This window comes from Pygocentrus nattereri, chromosome 3 (assembly GCF_015220715.1).
Source record: "Pygocentrus nattereri isolate fPygNat1 chromosome 3, fPygNat1.pri, whole genome shotgun sequence".
Classification (NCBI taxonomy): Eukaryota; Metazoa; Chordata; class Actinopteri; order Characiformes; family Serrasalmidae; genus Pygocentrus; species Pygocentrus nattereri.
Window position 1 is genome coordinate 25,950,182 of NC_051213.1, and position 22,597 is coordinate 25,972,778.

Below are 22,597 nucleotides of genomic sequence, written 5' to 3' on the forward strand. Positions count from 1 at the left end.
CTGCTGCAATGTGTTGAAAAGTTTTATTACACTGAGTAATGAACACTCAGACGTATGCTGAAGAGCAGTGTTGGTAGCCATATTGGCAGTATTGGCACCACAAAACAGGGAAAATTCAATTTACTATGAAAGGTTATAGTGGGGTCTCTCTACAGTGTGGGTGGGTTGAGTGAGTAGTATGTAATCCAGCTCCTCCCCCTTTCCTGTTGAATACTATGTCAGTGATTCATTTTGAGCAGCTTTTTGATTGCCTCTGTTCACTGAGCCCACTGTTCTTTTTGTAGTTTGTACCACACACAGTCAGTTCATACTTAGAACTTAAGGTGCTGTAAAAGAAAGTACTATCATAGATTTTTGTTGGGGTAAACGTGTACACAATGTCTGTGTATTTAATACATGCTATAGACTAAATAATTGCTTTGCACACACTCAGAATTTTTGTAAATGTGAACATCGAAGCTTTTGTACTTATTCAGAGAAAGAAACTAAAACTGGGGGAGACTCAGGCTAAACCTCAGAGATGATCACAAGTTACACTTGCTATGTGGTTGTGGAGAGGGTAAATATGTGGGTAATGAAGGGGAATTGGGGGGGTGGGGGAATCTCTGCCATGTGTGTCTGAAGAGAATTGTAGCACTGGTGATAAGAAGCAGGATCACGCTAGTTTGTGTTTGTTATGGCCTTTAGACACAAGCACCGAAACGCCACCGAGAGTCCTGAGGGAAAGCAGCCCTGTCTGTCACTCACACGTGTGACAGCAGGGCAAGAATTCAACCAGAAAGGTCTTGCCCCTATGAGCAGGGACTCGAGTTGCAACGTGTTGAAATGTTTGGTCCTCCTGAATAATAAACACTCATAGATTTGCTGAAGAGTGCAGGGACAATTCAGTTCACTGGTGAGGTCTCTTAGCAATAGGAGCGGGTTAGGTGAGTAGGATGTAATCTACCTCAGCCTCTTTCCCTGTTATCTCACAAGACTTGGATGAATATCATGTCAGCGATTCATTATGAGCAGATATTGTGATTAGCTCTGTCCACTGAACCCACAATTCAGCCAACTCAATAACAGAGGCCATGCTGTAAATCCCTCTGGCACGTCATGGCATTTTGTGCAAAATGCTACAGCCCCATGACAACAGAAATGAAATTCCAGCTTTTCTGTTTATATATGACCCATACACAATCTTATTAAAAAGACCATGGGAGCTCGGGAACCACTCGCAGCCAGGAGGTTAATAAAAGTGAAAATTGCTGAGTATTATTTATTGCTGTTATTGTAAGACAAATCTTTACCTGTATTCATAAATTAACTTCCCTTTAGCGAATGTACCTCCTTGTTATAAGCAATCTCAACAATCTCTCTGTTCTAGAGAACTGAAGTGAAATGAATGCGCATGTGATGCTTTGTAATAGCTGTAAACCCAACTATATTGATCCCTTTAATTTCTTTCCTCCTATACCTACACATACCTACAGGACGATTTATTAAACATAGCAAATTCTTAAATGGATTTTGGCTTGAACATAATGGATCTAGGAAGAACCCTTAAACCAAAACGGACCTGTATGTGGCACTCCGATTACAGTACATATTAGTTAAATATTTGTTACATAATGGTTACAGAATCATACATTATAATTACACATAAAAAACAATCCTTGGGTTTAATAGGGTTAAAGAGGTTCATTTCATTAGAATCATTATGTGAACTCACGCATCTCATTTACAACTAGATGTGCATTTCCTGAAAGAACTGCAAGGGTGCTTGAAAAGAGCTGCAAGTGTGTGTGTGTTTGTGTGTGTTTCTGTGTAGGTGAACAGCACCTCTTTAGGTATGTGTCTGTGTGTATGTGTCTGTGTGGTGTGTGTGAGAGGGAGAGATGTATGTGTTTGAGGGGGGAGGGGAGGAGAGTCATTCAAATTAACTGTCACTATGTTATTATGCAGCTCTTAGTGGAGAAGCCTTGTTTGAGTCTGATACGCACCCTCTGAACAAACAGTCAGGAGATCTTTACTCTATCGCTTAACCGGATAGAAGGTGTGAGATAAGACCCCTTGAGGATTACTTTGGTGTAATGTTGTCTGTATTGGGAAGAAAATGTCTGAGTTATGACAAGTTAAACACAGAAAATCTTGAAATAAGCAGATTCTGATTTTGAGAAATTTACATGGGAGTGAACTCATTCATCCGCCAATCATTCTTATGGGAGGTTTTTAATTTTTAAACTAAATCTTATTCAAAACTACCAATCCGATCAACTCCAGAAATACATAGCACAAGTCACAGCGCCGAGACCTTCGAAACGCAGTTTGAACAGAGTCTGTACGTTAAGCGGTTCGGGCTGTATTAATCGCAAAAAAGTGTGGAAGAAGAATAAGAAGTATGAGAGATAACAATAGAGTGCTTTTTGAAGCACTCTAAATATGATTAATTGTAGAACGATCTCCTGAAAATGGTATCTTTTTTGCTTAAGATGGTGTAAGAAATGTGTTCAGAAGTACAAAGGAAAGCATTCCACACATTTAATTTAGCAACAGGGTCCTCACTGGTCTTGTGATCAGTGAGTGGATCAGTACTGAGCTACCAAATCTGAGACAAGAGCACACTGGACCATTCCTCTCCAGAATAATACCAATTGTGTTGCCAAGCTAAGGTTGCCTATAAAAACAAATAGGAGGTACACATCACTGGACCATATAAACACCAGCCATACAGAAGTTATGAGGAAGTTTCTTTTTTTAATAATAATAAAACAAGAGGTTTTTTTTTTTTATGAAAACTTCCAAGGGGGCACAGTGATGAAGACGGAAGGCTAATTTACTCCAATGGCATTGAACATTACACTTGCAATGGTGCATACTGATGAAATGTAAATTTGTAGTATTGCAAAAAACACCCAGGGCAGAAATGGGGCATTTAAGGAAACAGCTGCATACTAGAAGTGAGAGATGTCTTTCTACTCCACTGTACACTAGAAAAAGCACAACAGCACACATTACCATACCATTAGCCACCGCATACCTAGAAAAAAAACAAATTTAGACATGTTGGTTGACAAGACAGTTTAAAGGGACCACCATCCCTATTAGGCCCTACAGCATGAAGCACTCTAGATCTAAAGTATTATATGGTTTACAATACAGCTTGTTAGTTTCATGTGAAGTGTAGATTACACATGACATATGTTGGTATATAAGAATATAGAAACTCGATTTCAAGTGAAACATTTTACAAAATAAAACAATGTAATGAATTACTTACAACAATCATATAGTTCTACATTTATAGCCAAGTGCTGAAGAAGTCTCACTTGTGATGTTTTGCACTTGGTATTCTGCATTAAAATAAACTACTAGTGTTTCAGTCTGCTCAAAAGGGGTATATGAAAACCTTTGCAGGTCTATTAGCATGGTGTTATCATTGCATCCAAATATATTTTTTGGTTGCCCTTATACTGGTTTAATACACAGTGCTTTGTTTAACAGTGGTGCTGCTAGGCCTGATATCAGCAGCATATTTTGGGACACAGTAAATGCATTTAGCGCAGGCTTCTCTCTGCTTTCTTAATTGTTTTTAAAATGCTTTTGTACTTTTTACTTAGATTGCAAGTTTGCTAAATTTTTCCTTTTTGGCAGAGCACAACACAGTTTGGCACATCTCACATTACTAAATCAAAAGCTGCAATTATGAAATTACACAGTGCAGCAAGTCCACAGCTCATCTAGCACAAAGCACAATTCACCACTTGCATGCAAAGATCCATCATACACATTCCTAAAACAACAACAACAATAAAATAGCCATTACAACAACATAACAATAACAACAACTTTGGCTATCCAAAGAACCTTGATGGAAAAAGCTGTGTGAGGGTGAAGACCGTGATATAAGGTAAAGCATATATACTCATCTAAGGTTTCTTCCTGTTACACTTTGCAGAGGTTCTTTAAACTTTAAAAACGGTTCTTACCACTATACATCTCTTTAATGAATATAGTTCTTTAAAGAATCATGCTTTAAAAGGTTTTAAGATAACCACAATTAAAGACACTGATGGAACATTTACTGTAGTGTGTTTACCACAAAGAAGAAGTTAATGCCACATACAAATGTGGACAGTTTAGAGTTTATCAGCGTTCTATGGAAAACGAGTTTGTTAGAACAACTCATATGAAGAGTAACCTCCATTCTCCCCACTCATGCGACCAAACCTGGGATAAGAGCAGAGCTTTCCAGAACGAATACAGTGCTGTTATTCTTTGTTATCAGACTAAGGCTGCAGCCTGTGAAAGCAAAGTGGTGATGTCTGTACAAATGTGTGCTTTTTTTGTGGAAGCATGAGTCAATTTAAGTAAATACACAAAAGGGTCATGAGTGCCTTTGGACAAGTCTGTTGTAGTTTTAGGTTTTAAGTGAAATGTTTTTCAACTGTTTTTTAAGTGAATCTTTGTCAGGGCTTGGGATGGAGCCATATTTCAGTAGCTTTAGAGAAAGTGAAAATGCTCATGTTAGTTGATCACAACTATGAGTGCAAATCCATGTTGTTATGTCCCATCAAGTATTTAAATGGCTGCCTTTGTTGAAAAGCCCTGCACTTTTTAACAGCAGAGATCTATTCTGGATAAACTGTTAGGCCTGTTGTTCTGTATTAGCTGAGCAAACATCCCTGATGTACCACTTATCATTACATTTCTCTGGGTAGTCTGTAATGACAGTATAGTGTTATTAGGTGTTTATTATTGTCTAATAATTGTTGATTAAGCCAAATGAATCCTAATGTAAACTTATTCATAACAGTACTGTATACTTTATGACAATCACCTCGATGGAAAAGTTACATCATTAAGCCCATGTAGTGTTCTTTAAGCAGGCAAAAGAAACTGCTCTATATGAACAGGCTTGTTTTGTTTTCACTGTTTTTGGTTCATAAATAAACCAAGATTATATGATTGTTTAGATCCTCACCAGTTTAAGTAGAACTAGAAAATACACTGCGCAAAAAAATAAAGGGAACACTTAAACAACACAATATAACTCCAAGTAAATCAAACTTCTGTGAAATCAAACTGTCCACTTAGGAAGCAACACTGATTGACAATCAATTTCACAGCTGTTGTGCAAATGGAACAGAAAACAGGTGGAAATTATTGGCAATTAGCAAGACACACTCAATAAAGGAGTGGCTCTGCAGGTGGGGACCACAGACCACTTCTCAGTACCTTTCTGCTTTCTGGGTTTTTTTTTTTCACTTTTGAATGTTGGTGGTGCTTTCACACTCGTGGTAGCATGAGACGGACTCTACAACCCACACAAGTGGCTCAGATAGTGCAGCTCATCCAGGATGGCACATCAATGCGAGCTGTGGCAAGAAGGTTTGCTGTGTCTGTCAACGTAGTGTCCAGAGGCTGGAGGTGCTACCAGGAGTCAGACCAGTACACCAGGAGACGTGGAGGAGGCCGTAGGAGGGCAGCAACCCAGCAGCAGGACCGCTACCGCAAGGAGGAACAGGAGGAGCACTGCCAGAGCCCTGCAAAATGACCTCCAGCAGGCCACAAATGTGCATGTGTCTGCACAAATGGTTAGAAACCGACTCCATGAGGATGGTATGAGGGCCCGACGTCCACAGATGGGGGTTGTGCTCACAGCCCAACACCGTGCAGGACGCTTGGCATTTGCCAGAGAACAACAGGATTGGCAAATTCGCCACTGGCACCCTGTGCTCTTCACAGATGAAAGCAGGTTCACACTGAGCACATGTGACAGACATGACAGAGTCTGGAGATGCCATGGAGAGCGATCTGCTGCCTGCAACATTCAGTATGACCGGTTTGGCAGTGGGTCAGTAATGGTGTGGGGTGGCAGCCCTCCATGTGCTCGCCAGAGGTAGCCTAACTGCCATTAGGTACCGAGATGAGATCCTCAGACCCCTTGTGAGACCATATGCTGGTGTGGTTGGCCCTGGGTTCCTCCTAATGCAGGACAGTGCTAGACTTCATGTGGCTGGAGTGTGTCAGCAGTTCCTGCAAGATGAAAGCATTGAAGCTATGGACTGGCCCGCCCGTTCCCCAGACCTGAATCAGATTGAGCACATCTGGGACATCATGTCTCGCTCCATCCACCAACGCCACGTTGCACCACAGACTGTCCAGGAGTTGGTAGATGTTTTAGTCCAGGTCTCGGAGGAGATCCCTCAGGAGACCATCTGCCACCTCATCAGGAGCACGCCCAGGCATTGTAGGGAGGTCATACAGGCATGTGGAGGCCACACACACAATACCGAGTCTCATTTTGACTTGTTTTAAGGACATTACATCAAAGGTGGATCAGCCTGTAGTGTGTTTTTCCACTTTAATTTTGTGTGTGACTCCAAATCCAGGCCTCCATTGGTTAATAAATTTGATTTCCATTGATGATTTTTGTGTGATTTTGTTGTCAGCACATTCAACTTTGTACAGAACAAAGTATTCAATGAGTATATTTCATTCATTCAGATCTAGGATGTGTTCTTTGAGTGTTCCCTTTATTTTTTTGAGCAGTGTATATATGAGTGACAGGTCACTCATATATACACACATATAAAACACAATGAATGAGTGAAATGTCACAAGTGGAGACGCTTCCAGAAGTGTACTAGAGCTAAGCAACAATATGGCATGAATAAAAATACTGAACATGCCTAGTTGACCTTGATTTTGGATCTAGATAGCTAGAGGGGAAAAAACTGACTTTTAAAGAGGATTCATTTTGAAGCACAGATGTCATGAATGTCAGGAGCTTCAATCACAAAGACTGCATAACTGTTTCAATAGGAGCAGTGACTAAATTAACCTCTGCAACGAGATCTATGCAAAGACATCGGTAAAAAGGGTTGAACGTTTTTGTAGAAAGCATACTTTTAATTACTGTGATGCTACTGAATTAGTTAGATATGCAAAAAAATAGAAGAATGACCTTCCCTCAGGTGACACAGAATGCCACTGCAGCATGCAATCAGACTGTGTTGTACTTGTTTGAATGCTTTACCTGTACCGTGAAGGGGTCTATTGGCTCTATAATGCTGTGGGGGACATGATATGCTGGCATGGTGTGGGCCCATTTGTCATCTCAGAGAGCAAATCAATACAATTTTTCAGACTGATTGATCACCTTTATCCTATGATGAAGCATATCTATCCTGATGGGAGTGGTCTTTTCCAGGATTACAGTGCCCCTATCAACATGGCTTGGTGAGTATGAAAACAAATCTCAACCCAGTTGAACTTTTATGGTAGATTTTGGACCCAAGTATTCAACTATATCATTACAATATCAGTTGAGGGAATACTGTTCAACACTCTGGCCAAATTGTTCCTGTACTTTACATATTGTTATCTTTTGTGTAAATACAAGGACCGTAAAAGTTCACCTTGAAGATATCAAACCCAAAAGGAAAGCATTTTTTGCTTCCAGCACTTCATGGGCTCATGTGTATTTATCCTGTGCTAAGAGGTGCAGCACTGGAACAGGACAGAATCTTTTACCCTTGGCCATTTTAACAGAATGCATTCACCATTTATGTGTAGAAATTTTGAGAAATCTTCCTATTTATTTGGAAAAACAACTCTTTTCTATTATGTAACTTCAATGATGTGCCCTTCACAGTCATCAGATCTCATCCCAGTTGATCACCAATGCTACCATCATCAAAACACCAACTGAGGGAATATCTTTAAGAAGAATTGAGTTACATTCCTGCAGTACAGTTCCAGAATCCTCAAGAATCAATGTCAAATTTTATTTAAACTGTTCTGGTGGCTTTTGGTGAAATTGATATCAAACATTTATTGCAAACAAAGGTTCTTTACACTCACAAATCTCTTAATGAAGCATGGTTTTAGGGGAATTAAAAGTGGTTCCCTTTGTGCCTCCTTTTTTAAGAGAGTATGAGTTGTTTTTTCTGACCAACATTGTACTAAAAACATTTTTACAATACTCACTCAAGCTGCACTCAGCTGACATGAAAATTTGTCACAGTTACATAATTGTTATTATCTGATGTTCTACTTTGGTATTTCACAAATATACTCTTAAGGATAAGGGTTTCTATATGGTTCTTGGCTAGATGTGTGGTTCTACAAAAAAAAACATTAAGTGGAACATAACCTTTACATTATGTGGTGGTTACAAACCTTATTCTGCACAGAACCATCTATTGTAATGTTTGTTAGGGCATCAAAGAGCAGCAAGTGCCATGTGCCAGCTGTGTGATGCTTTAGTGGAGCGACATTCATTTTGTCATAAAGCCCTTTTCAGTAATTCGGTAATCAGTTCTCATCATGGCAATATTAAAAGCTTTCAGTTAATAACAGCGCCACACTAAAACATATGATGTATACATTTATTCTGTTGTCTGTTAGAAAGCACTGCACTGGTACCTTTGTAGTTGTGGTGCCGTTTCAGCAGTTCCTGATGGAAGCTTTAGTGATATTATCAGTCTGAGTGTGCTGCTATCAGGAATAAATCTGTCGTAAGTGTGGTGTTTCCGCTCAGATGTTCAGGCGATGCAGATGGAGGAGAGGTGAGGAAGCAGTTGCCCATCAGCACCTGAGGCTTTATCACCTGAGCCCCTTTCCCCAGTGTGATCTCTCTGTTTCCGCCCTGTCTCTCAGTTGTCGCAGGACACATTTCCTCAGGGGAAAGAAAAGAGCACTTCCAAGACGGAAAATCTGTCAGTATTTGTTCTGTCATCTGTGAACTATTGTTCATTTTTTAAAAGAAATTCTACTGTGTAAAATGAGTTCATTCATTGGGATGTAAACAAAGTAATTCAGAGCGTTTGAATGTGAAAAAGGTTTCATTACAGAGAAATGTGACAATTTAATTTCTCCGTAGTGATAGAACCCTGGGATCACAATGCCTACAAAGCACACATATATACATATATGTGTACATTTACAGTGAACCTAGATGTGATTGTATGTGTAATATGATAATGGTAAAATAGTGACAAATCTCCATTCACTGTATCTCCATTTTTGCCATTTTTAGGGTTTTTTCTTATGGTTTTTGCGTTCCTGGTGATTGTTCCATCAGAAATAGTCCAAAATTGCAGAGGAAAAATTCATTCACAATAACATGAATGGGAAGTTAAGGATGTTATATTCTTCCTGTAAACTCATAATTTTGGTGACGGTATGTGTAGCAGAAATCTATGTGCTCACTGATGGTGCATTGTACTTTTCCTCTTTCATTGTGAGTGTGACAATAAATCCGCAGTTGAAAATTCACCTCAGTAACAAAGATGTCATTGCTGTCCAAAGGAAAACAAATATCTCCAAAATAGGAACTTCACAGGAGAGGGCAAAACATTCCTTACTTTCAATGTAAGATGAAGGAAAGAGATTTAATTCTAGGCAATTTTGGAGCATTTCTATTGGTCCAATCATTGTGTTAAAACAATGTAAAGGACAACTGCTCTGATGAAGCAAAATACAAATTGATAGAAAAGAGATAGATGCTTTTTGTTGGACAGCGACGATATGTAGAAAAGCAAGGGAGAAGTCAACGTCAGTTTTCCCAGTACATGTTTATTCCAGAAACAAGAAAGCAACACTGTGCAAACTGTGCATGTTTGAGAGAAAAAGAATAACACAAGAAACGAATGTCCATGTGTATGCCATTGCATCATTGAACTGAACTGATTAGGAGCCTTAATCGTTTGAAGGTGTTCATCAGTCTTGCACAGAAAACACCATGACAAAAAGACCACAAAGCAGTGGTAGAAAGTGAAAGGATGAACTGATCATGGACGGAAAAAAAAACATCTGATTCTGAGAACAAATTTGTACAGATGAGAGATCAGTTAAAATGCAAGCTGTGGCTTTGACGTCAGCCCCCATTTTTTCTGTATTAAATAAACAGATAAATATGGCAACTGCAAACATACTTGCGCAGTCACACTTCAGCTATTTATGAACATTATCTCCTGAGCGTACAAATCACACTCTGGAATAACGATCAAGGCCTGTGATATTCTGATGCAATAAGGCGACTTTATTGTAATTTTGTTAAGCTCTGGCCTAAATAACACTATTGTTGTTGAAGATCAGTGGAGGGAAAGAACGGCTTATGGGATTTAAAGGACTCATCCTGACATCGGCTTGGTCAGGTGAGGTCTTTTCTAGTTTATCATTCTCCTTCCAGTCCAGTGCTTCTCCTGCAGCAGGTGATCCTCGGGTGCACAAGGGACCCTTCAGCTAGACCTGTGAGGGGCAGCAGGAGATGGTTGCCCAGCAACCATTTGGAGATTTGTAAATGCCTCTGAGGCTTTTGAGTTCATTGTGTTGAAAGTGGGAAAAAATGGAGTTTAAACATTAATCTGGGTATCAGCTCAGGCCATACACACCTGTTAAATCTCCCATCCTATATATTGTGTATGGCTCGTGGCTACGTTCATTCTGTGTCAGTGTATTTCCCTAAGATTAGCCATACCAAGGATTGTATATACCGCCCAGCTCTTATCAGTGCACTGGTAATTGTCCTTCAAATAAGGCTTTTTCCCTTCCTTTCAAAACATATGAATTACTCTGAGCCCAGGAGCTCACTGATTCATCTCTAAGTGTGCTCATTTGGTTTGCCTGCCCAGTGTTTTTTCTTTCGCATGCTATTTTTCATGGAGAATGCCATCTGAACATTTCCCAGGGCCTTTCAGAATAAGAGATGATGGATAACTATTTGGGCTCATTTCCTACAATGTGCTTCTGCCTACATTATTTTCATCCACCCATAATTTACAAATTATTTCTTCTATATGTTTAGCTGTCGTAAAAAAAAGAGAGCTACACCTCTGCTTGTTCAGACTAATGATTAACCTTAAACAAGGATAATATGAAAATTAGGTTATGATGCCCATATATTAGCTCTGAGTCATATTCTAGCCCTGTGGTTAACCTGAAAGGTCACTAGGCATCCATGTGTCACTTTTCCACAGAATCTGTTGCACTGCCAAAGGTATAAACAAGTTTTTTTCCTTCTTAATGAACTTGAATCACTCAAAGGATAACTTTGCATGAGTCATTCAAGGATAGCTTTTCCTTTTGCCTTCTCACTGATTACATGGTCTGTCATGCTGTGTTTTCTTGCCCCCTTTGTTAACACTGAGGTAATTGTAGACAGCCAGAAAAACAGACTCTAATTTTCTGCGTTCAGACACGCTCTTTGCTTGTTGGACTGATAACACAGATGAAGGTCCACCACTCCTAGCTATAAACCTTTGAGAGGAACTTCAGCATAAGGGTCTTCAGTAAGTATGTGCTCACTAAGGTGTTAAACCTTAACATTGCTTAAATGTTTTTGTTTATGTTATAAAGATAAACTCATCACTTTAATTAGGCCAGTTGACAAGTGTTATAGAGGGTAGCTTATCCCTTGGATCATTCCATGCCAACCATGTTAATGAGACAGTTTGTTTTTTCACAGGGTTGGGAAAAAAAAGTATTCTGGTACAGATTACTGATTACCTGTTAAAAAATCATTGTAACCGTATCCAAAGGATTGCTTTAATAAAGTAATGTAATGTAATTATGTTAAATTTGTTTTACCTGCCTTTTTAAAGTCACCTCATTAAATTAAGAGAAAAAGTTCAACACGTTTATAATTAAACTTAAAACGAACTAAACAAAAAAAATAGTCTGCACTTCATTTGCATATTTATCATTTATATGATATTTAAAGGTGTGATGTTGAACTACAGAGAAATTTGAAAAATATATATATATATTTTTTCATGCATTCTGTTACTACCCAAGGTCAAAAATTGCTTGGCCATTTTAAACTCATCATGGTATTGTTTCAGATGTGGCAGAAATGAATCATTAAAAGGTTTGAAAGAAATGCAAGAATAATACCTAAAACCTAACTCTGTGATAATAATGTTGAAAACTGACTGAAATATTACATTTCAAAGACCAAAGGTATCAGGCTCTGTCACAAAACAGTACATATTCCAAGTAATCCACTTGTGTGAATTTATTATTTACACCAGTTGATTGAAGTGTGTTTACTTTTAATGGTGTGTTTATACACAGTCTATATTTCAGGTCAGTTCAGTCTTTCTGTAAGCAGTATTTATGCAACTCAGAGACTGTGTTTTCAAATTTAAAGCACAGTCTGAAACACAGTTTTGAAATTTTACATAGATACGTCAAGTTTAGCTTCATGGAAGCTTACCGTTTCATGGAAGTCTATAATGTGACCAGTCAGCCCCTAAAGTTCTATTTAGTGCCACAGACCTGCATTAACAGGGATTTTTATGGATTAAAATTTTATTCAATTGTCATGGATGTAATTTAACCTTTTTTGAAAACAAACAAAAATGCATGTCAAATTGCGTTGGCTAAAAAGAGCAACATGTAGATATTTTTTACTTCCAGCATTAAAAAACATTTAAGTAATGAGTACTGCCATATAGAAGTTACTTGGTTTAAGCCTTGTACTTGTTACTGTGGATGCACTACTGTAGCTCAGTATAAGCAAGTCCGTGTAGTTTTGTGATAGTCCTGATTGGTATTTTTAAATGCAGACTATTTCAGGGTGCCTCTTAACAACCTGCCAGGTGAAAATGACCCTTTTGGGCTAATTCTGGCTGGTTTCCAGCTCTGATAATACTGTTTGTAATTTGCACCATCACTGACAAATGTATAAATGAAATTAAATCGACATTGTTAAAAAACCTTTTTTATGCTTTCTGTGGTACAGTTTACCATTACTGTCACTTAAAATATCTCACTCATTCTTTTTTACAAAGCAAAATCCTCTGATACTGCACAGACACTATTCATCAAGCAATCAGAACCAGGAAAAGAAGTGCAGCTGTTTCCCAGTGACTAGCTCTGAATGCTCTCTATGTAGCATATGATTACTCTGCATTGTGTTCTTACTGTTATTCTTTAAGTGTCTGAGGAATTATGAAACATCGGTTTTCCAGTTGAAGGCACTCATGTCTGGGCAAGTTAGCAAGATGCTCTTTTTTATCTTTTTTTGGACAGTCCAACAGAAGAACTGCACAGAACTGTGTCTAACCACTTTTTCAAATGAACATCTTATCTTCAACAGATCAAAGACCGTAACAGAAGACTATTATACAGCACAAGTCATTTCATGCTATGTTTAACTGTATTAACAGAAAGGTAACTGTAAATGATTGCACTCAGACACATTTGGCTTGTCATTCTGGAATGGTCTCTGTGGTTGATCTGATGTGAATGGAATTAGACATTATGGGGGATGCAGGGGGCAGACTTCTATAAACCTTATTCTAAAAAAATTAGGATAGTACATTTTTCAGGCATTGCAAGGAGTTTAGGAACTTCACCCTCAACAGTGTGCAATTTCTTCTAAAGATTCAGGCAATCCAGATAAATCTCTGTGCAGAACCGAAAAGGATAAAAAAGAATTAATCAACCCCTCTGATAGCACTGCATTAAGAGCAGCATGCTTCTGTCATGGATATCACCACATGTGCTCAAGAATACTTTGACACGATTATCAATAAATACTGTCCATCACTGAACCCACAAATGCAAGTTAAGACTGTACTATGCACAGCAAAAGTCATATTTCAACAACATCTCGAAGTGCTGGTGACTTCTGTGAGCTTGAGCTCATCTGAAATGGTCGTATTATTTATAGAAATAACAGACATCATATTCTCTCTGGGCTAAAGAATAAAAGGACCATCCAGATTATTAGGCTAATTGGACATTATTAGGCTAATTGGACATGTTAAATTGCCTCTTATGTGGGAATGTGTGTGTGTGTGAATGTATATGTCTGTCTGTCTGCCCTTTGATGGACTGGCGACCTGTCCAGAGTGTATCTTGCCTGTGGGATAGGCTCCAGTGACCCATAATGGTAAGTGGTTTAGAAAATGTGTGTTTATCTAAGAACCATATACACAGATACTCCACAGTCTTAAAAATAAATATTCCAGAAAGGGCTCTTTGCAGAGTTGAAGAACCAGAGTTGAAGGTTCCCTAAATGGATGATTCTTTAGAGAACCATTTTTATAAATGTGATGTGAGCTTGAAGAATCTTTTTAAAATAGGACTGGAATTTCATGATAATTAGGTTGACTGTCTGCCTAATGGCCCAATGGTTGAGCCAGAGGAGTCTCAACTAATTTAACAATGTGTTTCTGGGGGGCTCCATTCCTGTCTTTTGCCTGGGGCGCCTGAAATCACTAAATCCACTCCTGTGTAGGATGCTATGTTTTGATCTTCAGTCAACCTCATTGTGTCTGAGGATAAAGAAAGGAGGAAATTACAAAGAATTTGTAGAAGAAGAGTGAAGGGAATTTGATCAGTAAGAGAGCTTACCACTGTTTTACACCTCAGCGCTCATTTTCTTCATTATAGTGCAAACATAAAAGCCTTCCAATTAGGAATTTAACAGTGTCATATCACTTTTCTGCAATATTGGAAGCATACATTCCTGCATGTAATTTGTGCTGGTGAATTAATTAGCTATCTAAACTCCATGTTTCCATGGAGGCTAGCGCTTGGTAAAACATTGCTACGTAGTATTTCAGAACATTTTCTGTTTTAGAGAGTATAGATCCCATCTTATAAGCTTAAAGGCATTTGGAAATTGATCTACCTAATTGGGTTTCCAACCTTTAATGAAGGGAAAAGACCTAAAGCCTTTCCCTTTGGTGTATAGTGAAACTAAGCAGTTCATGAGAATTAGTCTTCTTTAAGTTTCTCATTGTGCTCATTACCCCATGATGAGGACTGAAAGACTGTTCATCATCATCATCATCATCATCATCATCATCATCATCATCATCATTATTATCATTTCTTATTTACTTATTTATTTGCTGTTGCAAGTTAACTTCATATATGGAATGGTTACTTTATAAAACACTGTAAACACTATAAATATGCCCTCCATGGTACAATAATGGGTTCAGCTGTGTACCTTAAGTTTTTCCCAGAGGAACGATACAAATTTGTACCTTTACTCAACCTAATGTTTTAAAACAGGTGGGAGCTGAAGACCAGACTGGGTGTATGCAATCAATAGAACTTGAAAAATATAATTGCAATGAAATTTTATATAATTATGTTCCCTAACTAAAGGTCCCTTGAGGGTACCATCCCAGTGAAAAGACAGATACTGCCCCAGTCAGACCTTTTTTAGTGTAGGTGAGGAAAAAGCATTCTTAACTGTAATGTAAAGTACTGTGCAAAAGTTTCCAAAATTGGACTTAACTTACTAAAAGAAATGAGACTCCTAATAAGTCCAGATAGGCCCCCAAAACTGTCACATTCACATAAACAGTACATGAAGCCTTTATTCTTGAGAGAGAGGATCAACTCAAGCTCCACTCTTACTTGTTTAGATCTGAAAAAAGCTCTCAAAGGATGTGCCTCTGTCATGAAGCCATTATGGAGAAAAAGAATTAGATAAAAAAAGAAGAAACTTTACTAGGAAACTAGGAAATTGAGAATGTGTTTGGGATTATTTGGATTGTGAGAAGCAGAAAATGCAACCAGCTTCTAGGAGGTATGGAAAAATGTCTCTCCAGATTTCTTTGAAAAGCTAAAAGGCAAATCTCACAAAAACAATGGAAGCTGTAATAAAAGTAAAGTTTATACCCACTAAACACTTTAAAAATGATTTTATATGTAGTTGAGGTTTCTGCATAATTTTCCGTAAAATATGTGTTTTTGTTCTTGTTCTACTGCTGAAAAATAAATAGCTCATACTTATTCCATTTCAGTGGAAATGAAACAAATGAAGGGCAGTGTCTGGCTTCGTACAGTACCAGATGTTTACAACACAATTTCATTGCAAGTAATTTTGGATCATTTCTATTGTTCAATTTATCACTGAGGTGTTCACAGAATAGAAGGATCAGCAGATTTTTTCAACTGCCTTGAGTTACAAGGTTTTTGAAAGTGATGCTTTGATTTAACTAAGTGATGAACATAATTAGTCAAGAAGTGGATTATCAAAATGAATGAAAATTGAACATTATCCATCTCATTGCTGCTCTCTAGCCAAGAATCTTTTAGGGAGGCAGTTTTGTTTTTATATTCTTATCAAATATCCTGGCTCACCCTGCGGATTCATTCCATCTGCGTCCTAGACTGTAATGCCTGTGCTGGAACAGAACTGCATGTTAAAATAAAGCCAGGAGCAGAATGTTTGGGTTTTCTGCCTTTGGTTTAAGAGTTCATGTAAGTGGGGCGAAATGGGTCATGGCTGTTTACATAAGCCCACCCTGTAACGCTCCTAGGACCTGAGTGCTTATTCTTGCTGTTCAGTCCTCTCTGCCCTGCTCAACATCTCATTCTCACCCCAGCGGGCCTAGAGGCTAAAGTTAGACTTGTGTAGATGTGTTTCTCTCTTGCCCTAAGCATATGCAGAAAATGTTAGTTGAGGTTAACATCAGCGTGTTCTGGTCCAGAAACGTAGTAAACGAACGCATGCAATGCGTCTATATATAGACTGATAGTTCTCAGGGAAACAAGATGCTGTTTGACACTCTTACAAATAAAGGTTCCTGAATGGTTCTCATCTTGGGCCATATGCCTCTAGGAAAAACATTTAATTGATGTAGAGCCTTTACAAAGCATCTCTTTCACTCATATTGTACCACTGAAATGTTCTCTTGGAAAACAAAAGTAGTTGATGTCACAGACCCCTTTTGAGGACCTTCATTTTTAAGAGTGCATATGAGTTAGTAAGAGCTCTAGACCCTTGTGTCCACTCTCATGCATGTGTTGCGTGCTTTGCCTTTGAGCATACTTGCTGAAAATTAAGATATGTTTAGCCATTTATACAAACTTCCATGCATGGATAACATTATCACTCTTTTCTTATATTCACTGCAGAGATTAATCTCATCTGGTTTCCTTCACTGTGCGCCATGTGAGGGTGTTTTAACTAATTATGCCACACTGTGATGAATGGCTTTTTTTACTGTCTCACAAAGTGAGTTGACTACTATTATTCATTCATGGCACCACAATACAGTAACTATAGGTTACTGCAATTAATTACGACTCTATATCAATGATACACATGATTTGTGAGGATGTGCATACATCTATGCTTCTTACTACAGTCTCAATCTTTGCTGACCTCCTTGGCTTCAGGGGTGTATCTGGGTTGTATGTCTACTGTGTGTATGCAACCCTACTTGTGATTTTATTTATGAGGACTGTAAATCAGCTGGTCCCTGATTTATCATCCCTCTGCCCAGAGAAGATTTTTGTTTTGTTTTTCACCTGATGTGACTATTTAAGGACATTTTATGCTGGCTGTGAGATGCGTTGTGCTCTGAAGGTTTGTTTTGATGGCACCAGTTGCTTATATATGTTAAATAAGTTTGGCATTTGCAGCAGCAGATCAATCAATCAACAAGCAGCGAAAATCAATTGGTGAAAAAATCTGTATGTGTTTCAATGGAAAAAATGACACTGACTAGCACATGGTCCTGATACCTGAGAGGGAGGAAAACTGAATGATGGTAAAGAACATAGAAAACCAGGCAATAATGTTTTATTTGGAGCTCAGTGCACATTGTGAAGTGGTGTGATCTTCATCCACTATTTGGAGTTGTTTATCACATAATATCCATTTTTGAATTACACTCACTGGTCATTAAGAGTATAAAATGATTAGACTCTGAAGACATATTCATACTATCAGTTTATTCAAGACAAGGCACAGCTTTACAAAATATAAATAGGCATCATGACGACAACAAGAAGAAATGTCATTTAAGCAGTTTAAACATTCACCTTATGGGCTATAAAATTTTACTGTACAATGAATTCCAAACGGTGGTCAGAGTCTGTGCCGAAAAGGCAAATCCATTGGACTGTACACTTAACATCACAGGAGCTATTATCAGACTGCATGTTTTTTAATCTTCACATTGAACCAGCTTGGAATGCTACATCAAAAGCCACATTCAGGAACACAAACTTGCATCAGACATCAGCTGACTTCAAAGATACAGAAATCACAGTTAAAGTAGTTTTTGATAGTCAACAAGGTAGAATTTTCCACTGCTGTTATCAATAGCTTGCACTTTATACAACATATATACAGCAGAAATAATGGTTGGGATGCAAGTGCTTCCTACCATTGCACAAGAAACTAATAACTTGAAATGCAAAATCTTCATGTGTGTTGGTAATTCACTCTTTCCTTTTTATACTCTTTTTATTTGTGGATTTAAGTGTGCTTTCTGCTTCTAAACATGATCCCACAATGCCACTGTACTGTACAACACCACTGCACTCTATGCTGTAGATGAATATAGGTGTGAAGTTTTCAGTTGTTACATTTTAAAGCCTTAAAGTAGGTCCAATAAATCTAAAAATAAATAATATTGGAGATACTGGATGGATAACTGTACCCACATCCCACCTATTGAATTGAACCATTTGTCACTGCACACTGTGAAATTATACCTCTGCATTTCACCCATCCGTGCAGTGAAACACCCACATACATGCACACTAGTGAACACAAACACTAGGGGACAGTGAGCACACAGCCCTATCCATGGCACCCGGGGAGCAATTGGGGGTTAGATGCCTTGCTTAAGGGCACTTCAGTCCTGGATTGTCAGCCGAGGGGATCGAACCAGCGACCTGGGTCCGGTCACTGGGCTGGTTCCCTAACCTCCAGCCCACGACTGCCCACAGTGACTGCAGCAAACAGGTCTCTGACATCTCTGTATAATGTGAACGTGAACACCATCATTGTAACAGGTCTCTCAGGGATGAAGCTTTAGCAGTAATATACTGTGAAGAAGCTACAGAAACCCACGTAGGCTGCACTTTGAACAGAGTTGTAAATCTTCTAGGCAGGACAATTGGAGAGGTAATGCTTGCCTGTGTGCACACTCAGCCTCAGCACTCACTTCATCATCTTCAGTCTACTGTGATCTAATTCAGAGCTTCACGACCACCGCTGTGAAATTTCCATAATCATCATAACCCATTAAGACCTCAGCTTTGCTGTTTTCAAAGACTGATATCTCAACATGTAGAATGCAATAGCATTCTAAATGCCTATAATATCTTGTTCTTGGCTTAAAAGCTTTAATGGGTATAGAACCTTTACACAAAGTAAAGATTCACACTTTTACATCTCATTTACAAAACTGATTCCTAAGGAACTATCCACTTAATGGTTCTCGAGAGAACCAATCGTTCTTCCATGGTATCACTCCAAACACTTTTTGGCACCTTTATTTTTAAGAGTGTAGTTTGCAATTGTGAATCCATGTATCTGTGTACATTTTTACCAAGTGACTCATGTCCCCCTCTCTCCAACCTCACGGAGCTAGGCTTCAGCCAGCGTGCTTTTACACAGTGAGGGCTCTTTGAAGGAAAGCCTTTTCTTTCCAGGCAGGAATTCCTCTGTAGCCCCAGGCAGTTCTTCCATCTCTGTAGTGAAGTGATCTGGGCTTTCTCCATTAGAGGTGTCCTTGATCACACTGTAAGTCAGTGCCAAACTGTACGTGGGAGGCTTCTCAGAGCGCTGGGGCCCGCAATGGCACAGCTTGCGGAAAGCAGCGCGGAACTTTTGAGACATCGCGTTGTAGATGATAGGATTGATGGCGCTGTTCAGGTAGATGCAGAGCCGACAGAAAAGCAAAAACCAGGTATCCACGTAGGGTGTCTTCAGGAAGGAGTTGACCACCACCAGCGTGCGATAGGGCATCCACAGCAATGCAAAAAGGATCACAACTACTGCCAGCATCTTTGTCACCTACACCACAAAACAACACAAGTCTGAGACAACCTGAACCTGAACCGGTTTCACTTTTTAAAATGTAAGTTTTACTGCAGAAAAAAATATATTGCCACTGTCAAAAACTTTACAGGAGAAAGTGAAAATGGTTATCACATTGGAAGTTAATTAATGTAGGAATATGTAGGAGTCATTTTTTAACTTTTCTATTTTTTTCACAATGTAAAGCACAGACGCTCTGCACAAATGACAAAAAATAGAGATTTTTTTTGTCTTTTGTTTTTACAAGGATGATTAAATAAATGAATATTCATTGATTAACATTTTTATTTGATCAATCAGATGATAAATGAACAGCTGACCTTTGTATGTCTTTTATGTTTTTCTTTGCAATATTTAACACAAGAATAATGGAGTGGAATGGAATAATAGGCTTGTCTTTTGGGTACATAACTCACCTGGCTAAATATGTGCAGCATTCATTACTGGATGTCTTTCATTTATTGGACATACAAATTTTAAATGCATATACATACAACATAACATAGTCATAGTAATGCCCTTTGCATTATTTTTGCAGTTTTAATGAAATCGTGATCAATAAGCCCAGCTTCAGCACGTATTAACACATTACACTGAGAGGAATTATAAATAGGACAAGTCATGCGAATAAGACGCGCGTGTTGCGCACCGAGACTGTGCGTAATTACGCACGCGTCAGTTTTTCTGCTCCGCTTATAATAACATATTAACAAACTTAATACTGCCCAGTGCTCAGAGCATAAATCCCCTGCGTGTTTTGTCTTCTATAGTTTGCAGTAGTGTCACATTTTAAAGGCAATGTTTTATTTTTCCAGTGTTTTGTATCCTCCTGTGCATGAGTCTCCCCCACTAAAAGCGCTATATAAACTACCAATGCGATTATTATAAGGAATTGTGTATTTAATAAAAGAATGAAAAATAGCTCCCCTCACCTGTCTTCTGGAGGTCGCTGTAGTACTGAAGGAGGAGCTTTTGGCTCCGTGCTTTGTTTTCCCTACGCCCGAGCTTTTCCTCCACGTTTTGGCGTTCTCTTTGGGGTCTGAGGGCAGCGGGTTGAGGAACAGGATCCTGGCGATGAGGCCGTACAGGACGGTGGCCAGCAGCAACGGCAACACGTAGAAGAGCGCGAAGTCAGTGAAATAGATGGGCAGGTATTGCTCCCTGGACACCTTGTAGGCGCACGAGATGACGGTGGTGTTGCCGTACTGCTGCTTCTCCAGGTCGGCCAGGCAGAACCACATGACGCAGTAGAGGCCGGTGAAAGCCCACACGAGCGCAATGATCTTCTTGGCGCGCGAGAGCGTGCACAGGGACTGCGCGCGGATCGGATGGCAGATGGCGATGTAGCGCTCCACGGTGAAGGCCGTGATGGAGCACGAGGACGCGTTGATGCCCACGTACTGCAAGTAGGTGATGGACAGGCAGCCGCCGTAGCCGTACACCCACTGGCTGAACAGGCTCTCCGTAATGTTGGGCAGGCCGGCCGCGGTCAGCACGATCAGGTCGGCCACGGCCAGGCTCACCAGGTAGCAGTTGGTAGGCGTGCGCATGTGCTTGGTGGTCAGCACGACCAGAATGACCATGGCGTTTCCCACGATGCCCAGGCCGCACACGAACAGCACCAGCAGCACACTGGCCGCCTTGTACTCCACACTGTGCGCGCTCCATGCGCCTTCGCTCCCGTTCGCTCCAAACAGCGTGGCGTTCTCATCCAGGGTCTCCATGCCTCTCCTGAATGCGCTCAGCTGCAGGAGCCACAGGCGCAAAAAGCCATCCTTCGCCCTAAAGACAAGAAAGGTGTACGCAACGTTGGGCTGATGCTGCCAGTGCACTGTTCACTGCTTTAAATGAGCTCTTCCATCGTCTTTTCCAGACGATCCATCTGCGGAGTGGAAAGCCATGCCAAGCGCGAAGGCGAAATTTGTGAGGATCTCTTGTCCCACGGAGCTTCTAGTGAGCCATAAAATGAAGATGTACACTGGCACTGTGCGCTTGGTGCTGCTGCAGCGGGCGAGACGCAGCAATGTGGACTGTCGGCTGCAGCACGCGCTGCACGCAGAGAGTCAACACCCCGTTCACCACCACGTGTCCACTGCTCCACGCGCTCTGTGCCAATACGAGCGATATACGTGGTCGCGCGCTTAAGCGTATTAGATTTCGCCTTCACTTCAAACGTAATAGCACGACAGAGGAATAAAAGCGCAGTTAGTGTCACGCTGCGCAGGGGATAATATCAAAGCTCACCGCGGGATCAGAGACCGTTCTCCCTTTGTCCTTCTTTTCTCATGCACTGTGGCTTTTATGGTAGGAAATATTCACAGCAGCTACTTAACACTTACTAAAGCGCTGTGGGGGAGTTCCCCGCTCAGGAGTTGAGCTGTGCTCTTATGTGACGCTACTGTGGGGTTTCAGCACAGATGAGGCTTCTTACCTCACCCGACTGCTTTATCATTACACGATAAAAAAGGGTTCTTTGAATTCATGATTAAAATGTGTCTATGCAAATGAAGGTGACTGCTAATGAATAAACTGTATTCTTATACAGACAAGCAAACTTAAAGACACGCCCTCCACGGCTGTGAGGAGCGGAGGGGGTGTGGCTATGCATAGTGGCCCCCTGGCTGTTATTGCTGCTGCTGCTGTAGCTGATGTTATCAGTGCAGTTGAGTTTGGTTTGTGTAAGTTGTGTCCGATGAGGGTGGGCTTCGCAGTTAACTAGTGGTTTGACTTCCTGCTGCCTGTTGCAGCGCCTGTTCAAAGTCGAAGAGCATTTGCCTGTATGCGCAGTGTTTT

The 22,597-nt window shown here is 39.9% G+C and overlaps 1 protein-coding gene across 1 annotated transcript; it reads right to left on the minus strand.

The window, feature by feature from the left end:
- Positions 1 to 18,578: 18,578 nt before the first annotated feature.
- Positions 18,579 to 22,039, minus strand: trhra (thyrotropin-releasing hormone receptor a). Its single transcript, XM_017709137.2, has 2 exons — positions 20,737 to 22,039; positions 18,579 to 19,780 (listed from the first exon to the last, which is right to left on the minus strand). Exons 1-2 carry the CDS (start codon positions 21,526 to 21,528, stop codon positions 19,352 to 19,354), a joined length of 1,221 nt encoding a protein of 406 aa, XP_017564626.1. The 5' UTR covers positions 21,529 to 22,039; the 3' UTR covers positions 18,579 to 19,351.
- Positions 22,040 to 22,597: the final 558 nt, after the last annotated feature.